Source organism: Urocampus carinirostris, chromosome 11, assembly GCF_059441175.1.
Source record: "Urocampus carinirostris isolate Australia breed hairy pipefish chromosome 11, RoL_Ucar_1.0, whole genome shotgun sequence".
Classification (NCBI taxonomy): domain Eukaryota; kingdom Metazoa; phylum Chordata; class Actinopteri; order Syngnathiformes; family Syngnathidae; genus Urocampus; species Urocampus carinirostris.
Genome location: NC_142359.1, coordinates 33,071,646 through 33,079,196, shown reverse-complemented (window position 1 = coordinate 33,079,196; position 7,551 = coordinate 33,071,646). Strand labels below are relative to the sequence as shown.

At 35.3% G+C, this 7,551-nt stretch overlaps 1 protein-coding gene across 3 annotated transcripts in view; it reads left to right on the top strand.

Annotated features, from left to right (window-relative positions):
* LOC148357119 (copine-8) overlaps positions 1-7,551 on the top strand; it is a 115,765-nt gene that overhangs the window by 62,777 nt on the left and 45,437 nt on the right. For all 3 annotated transcript variants that reach the window (XM_088348500.1, XM_088348499.1, XM_088348501.1), the window contains 3 exons: positions 5,230-5,293; positions 5,368-5,471; positions 5,646-5,750. In XM_088348500.1, coding sequence (XP_088204626.1) covers positions 5,230-5,293; positions 5,368-5,471; positions 5,646-5,750 — 273 coding nt within the window. The remainder of the gene's footprint in view (positions 1-5,229; positions 5,294-5,367; positions 5,472-5,645; positions 5,751-7,551) is intronic.

The following is a 7,551-nucleotide window of genomic DNA, read 5'->3' as shown; positions in this document are numbered from 1 at the left end:
AAATTAACACTGCAAGAGAGAAGAGTGTCTTTGTCATTACTGTGGTTACTCAAGCACTTTTGTGATTGCAAGGAATAAATAACCTCAAGCGGAGGACGTTTTGCTCTTATAATGCAGCTGCACGAGCAGTTATTTTTCTGTGCATCTTAGTATAAAATGTGCCAATAGCATCGATGTAAATGTGTTTAGGGTTAATGTTTTCGGTAGGGTTAAAAAATAAAAACACACAGCCATGTCCTACTTTTAATTTGATTCAATAAATGAATAAATATAAATAACGTTTGAAGGAAATAAGTAAAATAAATAGGCATCAGCATTTTGGTTAAAGTCCGGTTTCAAATACAGTGGAACCTCGGTTCTCGACCATAATCCGTTCCAGAACCCTGTTCGAAAACCGATTTGGTCGATCACCGAAAATCGTTTTTCCCATTAAAAGTAATGTAAAATCGTTTTAATTCGTTCCTAAACCCTGAATGTTTACCATGAACGTAAACATGAAGCTAACCCAGGCTAATCGTACGTTCGCGTTAGCGTAATCTTCCGTACGAAAGATTACGCTAACATGAACGTGTAAAAATAAAAAAATCAGGTCGTTTACACGTCATTTACGCACCCGGGTCTCCACAACAAGTGGCTAGCGCTTCATTGGAAAGGGAGCTCCGTTCCAACACCCTGAATGTTTTACGTAAACAAAGCTAACCCAGGCTAATCGTACGTTCGCGTTATCGTAATCTTCCGTACAAAAGATTACACTAACATGAACGTGTAAAACTAAACAAAGTGTAAAGAAAAGAATTATGAATAGGATTTCTTACCTTTGTGGTGCTCAGCAGAAGCCATGCTGTATGTATAGCAAGCTCGGAAACTCGCACACCTTTTTCATATTTTGCTATTATTTCTTTCTTAAATGCAATAGTTGTACCACTACTCTTCTTTTTTCACCTGTAGCAACTTTGCTGCTTGCACTGACCTTCTTCGGAGGCATAATTAGGGGCTAAAACACTTGGTACACCTATATTAAAAGCGAAATCAAAACGAAACACGTCCGCACGTGATAACAGTTCTTCATGAGGGGTGGGGGCAATCTACACGATCTACACCCGTACGCCGCTCAGCATCGCACCCTAGCGTACCGGCGTTCGAACTCCGATTATTTGACTGAACAGCAAAGCAAGAATTTCTCAATTTTTGGTCGAGAACCGATTTGTTCGAACTGAGAGGCGTTCGAAAACCGAGTTTTCACTGTGTATATATTTTAAAAGGCTCTCGATTTACAAAACAATCGGCAATAAGTACTATTTCAACTGCTACCTACTGATAGGGAACAATTTTTAATTTGTTGTCACAAATTAGATGAACTGCCTGTCTGTTTACTATATCGTAAACAACTGTCACTGTGTTAAGTAAAATATCGTGGAACATAAATTTAAGCAAAAGGAAACACTTATTAGTGACATGAAAACTCTCAAATGGCAATGAGTGATGTGCTTAGAACAGGGTTGGGCAAAATTCGACCCGTAGGCTAAATGTTTTATTCCTTAAGCCCGCCAAAATAAGATAATAGTATTGATAAAATGGTAAAATAATAATAATAATAATAATGTTTTTGTTTTGTGGCACTCTTGTCCCCAGTGTCCCCTACTTTCAAATAGCTGGCTACATTTTTCTTTACTTGCTATTTTCACCACCAAATGGATTAAATAGTTTATTGTTTGAATAAAAATGAATTTTTCGTGTTCTTGTAAATGCATATCATCACCTCTAATATAAAATGAATCTCCATGTTTTTGTAATTTTCTTATTTTTTTCTTGAATAGAATTTGCGAAAAAAAATCAAAGAAAAGATGCCTAAAAAAATAAAGATATGCCTTTTTGGAATAGCGGTGATGCTGAGTTATCAGATTCAAAACTGTATCCGTAGATACAAGAATAAAATCAAAATGTTTTTTTCCACTTTTGTCCCCTTTGTCATTTTTTTTTTTAACACAATGAGGCCCACGACTCAAAAGGTTTGCCCACCCCTGATTTGGACTGTTAAGGAAAATAACTAAGTGCTGTGTGAGGGATACAACCTTTTTCCCCGCTCAAAAAACATTGGTATTTTAATTTTTTTATTTGGTGTCAAAGTGCATAGTCCCATCAAATTACCGGGGTCACCTCTGATTGGCTAATGAAAATTTGTGAATACACGAAAAGTGTCATTTTAGAATGCTGCATAAACCTGTAACGGTTAAAGTCTATAAATAAGCACTCTAATTATATGTGATGTGTAAGTGGGCATCTCCACTGTCGCTTTAGTGTCTGCACCAGAGCTAGCGAAGCCCCAAAATATAATTACCTGTCTCATGCCAGACCCTGATTGCAAATCCATGTCACTTGATTAGAGAATTCACTACTTCACCCTCCCTGTCTCGTCCCACACTTAAAGAGTATTCATACGAGTGTTTTTCTGTGTCGAGCATAAACTCCCCGGAAAAAAAAAAAATCCTGTATTTTGAAATGTTAATGTTTAAAAGCTAGCTCTGCAGTACTTAGAAATGAGACATAGCTTACCAAAACAGTGATGTAGAATTATTTGCCAGTAATGATTTGAGAGGCTAAAATTTGCAGTATTTCAAAATAACCTTATAAAATGTTTTTAATGCATATAATCTAATGTTTAATTTTAATTTTGTATCGTTGTGAATTGGATTTTCTTAGCTTGTGTTTTGCATGATGTTTTAAATTATTTTTTTTAAATCTGCATTTGATGTATATCAGTCGTTTTGTTTTTGTGCTCAGAGGGACCTTAGATGAAAATGTTCCCTGTAGTTAGATATGGTTTGTGCAACACGGATGTTATGCATTGTCCTTGTTGTATAAAGATCAGAATCAACTTTTTGAAGCTTTTAGATATTTTAAAATGCCAATTCCTAACAAAAAAAAAACATTTAACGTGATGCTTTGCTCCAATCACCTGTTTATCATTAAAAGGTAAATCTATTTAAAAATAAATTATTTCAATGTAATTCTTGGGGGCAAAAAATCAAATGCCTAAGCTTTTTGTTTGAATATTTAGAAGTTCCCACGGTTTCAACGCGACTAGTTACTTTGCCTGGGAGAGGAATTTTTGTCTATCGAGTATATTATTACTTCTGGGTGAGAAACTATAAAAAAAAAAACAAAAACTTTATATATACATTTTGTCATGTTTCATATTAGATATGTATTGAATTTGGCCATGAATAAGTTGAACCCCTAAAGGTTTTCAAATCTAAGGATATGTGTCCCTTCAGAGTCACATGGACATTAAAATAATGGTTCTGAAGGCATTTTTTTTTTATAGCTGTTTTGCCACAATGACAAAGTAGAGTCCGCTCGGCTCCAAGGCAATGTTTACATGCAGGTTGGGGTGGAATTCTACCCACTCTTTCACAAGCATCACCTCCTTCCACCTTTGCCAGAGCTGCACTGAAGTGAAATGCAATGTGTCTGTAACATTTGCACTTTTCCACGATGTTTCGTCTCAATTGCTCTCCATACATTTTTTCAAGGTGATCTGTTTTGGCCATTGCCTGTTGAGAATACTTTCATTCCCTTTTTGTTATTTGTTATTCTTGTCAATTACTGTATGTTTGTGTGTGGTTATGCATGGGGTAGCTGGGCAGTGTGGATCACTTAACCATTTGGGCTGTAAAAGCAGCATTTCCTTTGGTGTGTCTTGGGCAAATACTGTCTACTGGTGCCCAACCCTCTCCAGGACAACAAATGTTTCCACCCGGTCTCGAACCGGGGACCTTTCGTGTGTCAGGGGAATGTGATGATGTTTATGTATGTTACACCAATACCCACGCTCAGCTCCAAAGTCCTGAATACTAATATCCACGATTATATCACCCTTTTTTTCTTCCCAAAAAATCATTCGTTTTTAAAGAAATGCATTTAGATCTCAGCAATATTCCTTTAATATTGAAATAAATTAATGGTATTTTATTTTCTGGTTCCTTTTTGTTAATTGTCTACGAAAGGTCAGAACTGGTATTGGCCACCTTTTCAAGTACCTAAAGTTCAAAAAGGCTTCTATCAGCATTGATAGTTTATTTTTATTTATGAGTGCTGTCAAAAGTTAAAGCTCTAAAGATATGAGTTACAGCTTTAAAGGTCCGTGTAAAAGCTGTTTTAAATTTAGTTTAAGTTGAAAGGCTTAACCTATGAGTTAAAGCTTTAAAACTTTTACTTTCACAGCACTACGCGCTGCATAGTTATATATATAGTCCAGTGAAACAACGTAAACAAGTTAGTTGAACAAATTCTACTTATTAATAAAAATTTATCACATCATGACTTCCTATTTTTGTGCTAACTTGTCGCATATTTTTGGTCAAGTTTTGAAATTGATCTGGCACACCATGAATTTCTGAGTATGTCAAAAAAGAAGCATGTTCCAAGGTCATTTCCATCAAAAGTTCTGATTTTTTAAATAAATGCAAAACAAAGGCTCAGCCTGACCGCTAGAAGTCAGTTAAGGATATACTGACAATCCTTATAGTTTGATCTGATGTAGTCTAATCTTATTACCTATGCATTGCTAAAACTTTTATTTGTTATAAATTTAAAACCAGTACAAAAGTTAACAAAACATTTTTATAGCTCCCACTTAGGGTGGTATAGTGCGGTGAGTTGGTTCAGGTCTAACACTGCATTCACTCACCTGTTAAAATACACCTGATAACCCAGTCGATGCCAAACATGAAAGGATGTTTTTCAATTATTGGTGAATAAATGCATTATGCTTAGAAAAGATCCCTTCTCATCCATGATTATGAATATAATATAACTATTAATATGTAGGTTAGGCTAAATGATAAAGCATGATACTGAAAAACTACAGTAAGCAAAAAATTTTAAGCTGTAAATCTTTTACTGATCGGGCTTACCTGAGAACAGAAAGTCTAGATCCAGACCCAAACTGAGTTTGACATCCTTGATGTAGAATCATGAAATTATTTTTAGGTAAACTAACTGCTCCGACAGCTTTACTTTATTTCTTGAATTGAATTTTTCCCCTGTAAATAATGGTAATAAAAATCAAAACAGACTTTGCAGGGATTTTATATTGTTCTTTTAGAAATAATTTATAAACTCCTTGCTTCTTTCATATTGCACGACAATGATGTAAGATGAGCTTTGGAAAAGGCAACACGGCCAAGAAATACAGTAACTTTTTTTTGTTTGTTTGTTTGTTTTCAGAGGCATATCCGGCAAAAAATGCGGAACAATAATTGTGAAAGCCGAAGAACTCAACAACTGCAGGGTATGGAGACTGAAAAGGGATTGAATATGTTCCTTGGTTAATTACTTTAAATTTGTGTGTCGTCTGTTCATTAGGAGTCGGTTATGATGCAATTCTGTGGGAACAAGTTGGACAAGAAGGATTTTTTTGGCAAGTCGGACCCCTTCCTGGTTTTTTACAGGAGTAATGAGGATGGCACGTGAGTTCATACAGTCCTCTTCTCAACTTTGGGGAGTTGAAATACTTCTGCGGAAATTGGTTTCAGTGATTTTCTTTGTGGCGCTTGTGCAATTGAAAAGTTGGTTGCAGAACTGCACCCCACCTAACCTTTCATTGATTAGATCGCTCTCTCTCTCTGTCTCTCTCTCTGCAGGTTCACCATCTGCCATAAAACAGAAGTGATAAAGAACACCTTGAACCCAGTGTGGCAGGCTTTTAAAATCCCAGTTCGGGCTCTTTGTAACGGGGATTATGACAGGTACTCTTATATTCTCCTAGCTGGTAAATGTCATAAAAAGTCTTGTCACCACATATTTCTCCCCGTCTTCGTTCTGAAACTCAAACAATAATTTGCCATCTATGATGCGGATTATATGTTGCACAATTTTTTTCAACCTACCTAAACATTAATGAATTCTCCAGTTATACCATTTGTAAATGAAAGATGTAACTTTTTTCCGTCACATGACAATTCTATAGGATAACAAATTTGCTCTTCAGCGCAGCGTGAGTTGTTGGTTGGATCCCTTAACTACTAGGGTCGTAAGGGCACCATTTCCTGTGGTTTGTCTTGGGCAAGTGCAGCCTGGTGGCAGCTTTCTGGATAATTTGGCTAGTAGAGTCGAGCTAAACCTTTATCCCCCTAAAAAATACAAGTGCACAAATGCACAGTGGTCCTCGCACCAGTTCATTTAATCTATGTTGCATCTGAGATGGAATAAGCTTGGAAATGACTAATTCGCTCAGTGTACTTCAGGTGTCTTTTTTTATTTTTTGGTTTATTTTTATGGGTGACCTACAGCATAAACAGAAAATTAGGCTTAGTCAAGGTTTCTGAGGATCCTTGAAAAGTCTTAAAAGGCATTTAATTCATTATTCTAAGATTAAGGCCTCAATTGGCATTAAAATGTCTTAAATCCAATTTTTGAAAGTCTTAAAAATTTGAACAAATTAATGAGAATTATATTTTTTGAACTAAAAAGATTTGGGAAGATATATCAACTGTCGTTTTTGATAACTCACCGATTTACTTTTGTGGCAACATTGAGTGTCTACAATAATGGAACTATCAGAACAGTAATGAGCTTTAAGTCGGGCATTTCAGAGCAGACACGTCTTAGGACTACCCACAATACACATTGCAACTTCGGACAGAGACGTTTACTTTGGACCACGGAAAGGTGTAAATTTAATGAGAAGTGGCTCTCCGACAAACGTTTTCGCCATGGATAAAAGCTATGCCAGGAAATGTGTACCAGGCACGATGTATTGTGTTCCAAAAATATTTGTGTTTTTTTGTTTTGTTTGTTCAATTGTGTTTTTTTTTTTTTTTTTTTTGTCGACTTGGTCTTAAAAAAAGTCTTAATGAGTCTTAAATTTAACTTGCCTTAACCTGTAGGAACCCTGTTACTCATAAAAAAGTTTTTGTAGTAACTTAGTATTATAAAATGCTAATCAGCTATTAACATGTTTTTTAAATAACCTTTAAATTTAAATGTCTACTGACCAATCAATAACTTTTTGATTGGGATGTTTTAATAGAAAACAATGATAAATCTCATTGTTTTATTATCATTGTTGGTTTTATTATGTCATGATTAATATTATTGTTAGATTTTCTCCACTAGTGTTAATTATTCTCTTCATGCCTCTCCATGCTTTCTATATCAAAATAAATGACTCTATATCTAACACAGGAGAAATGGATGTGATTGTGTCTTTAGTTTTGTGTGTGCATAAAATATGTTGCTGTTTTTTTTTCTTGTGGAATGATGCTTATTGATTATATTTGAGGTTTAAAGACCCCTTTAAGTAAGATGCTGCATCTTAAGGGGATATCCTTATAGCAATAAACTGCTATAAATATGGATTTTAGTTCGATTGTTAAATAATAGAAAAAGAAAATGAATGAAACATTAAAAGGGGATCATATTTTTTATAGGTGACCCTCCGGCACAAATTTACTTGTTAGTTTGCCCATAATGAGTAAGAATTGATGCATCGCTGTCATCATAACAACCCAACCCATTGCATATCCATAACTAGAGGCATGTGTCCCG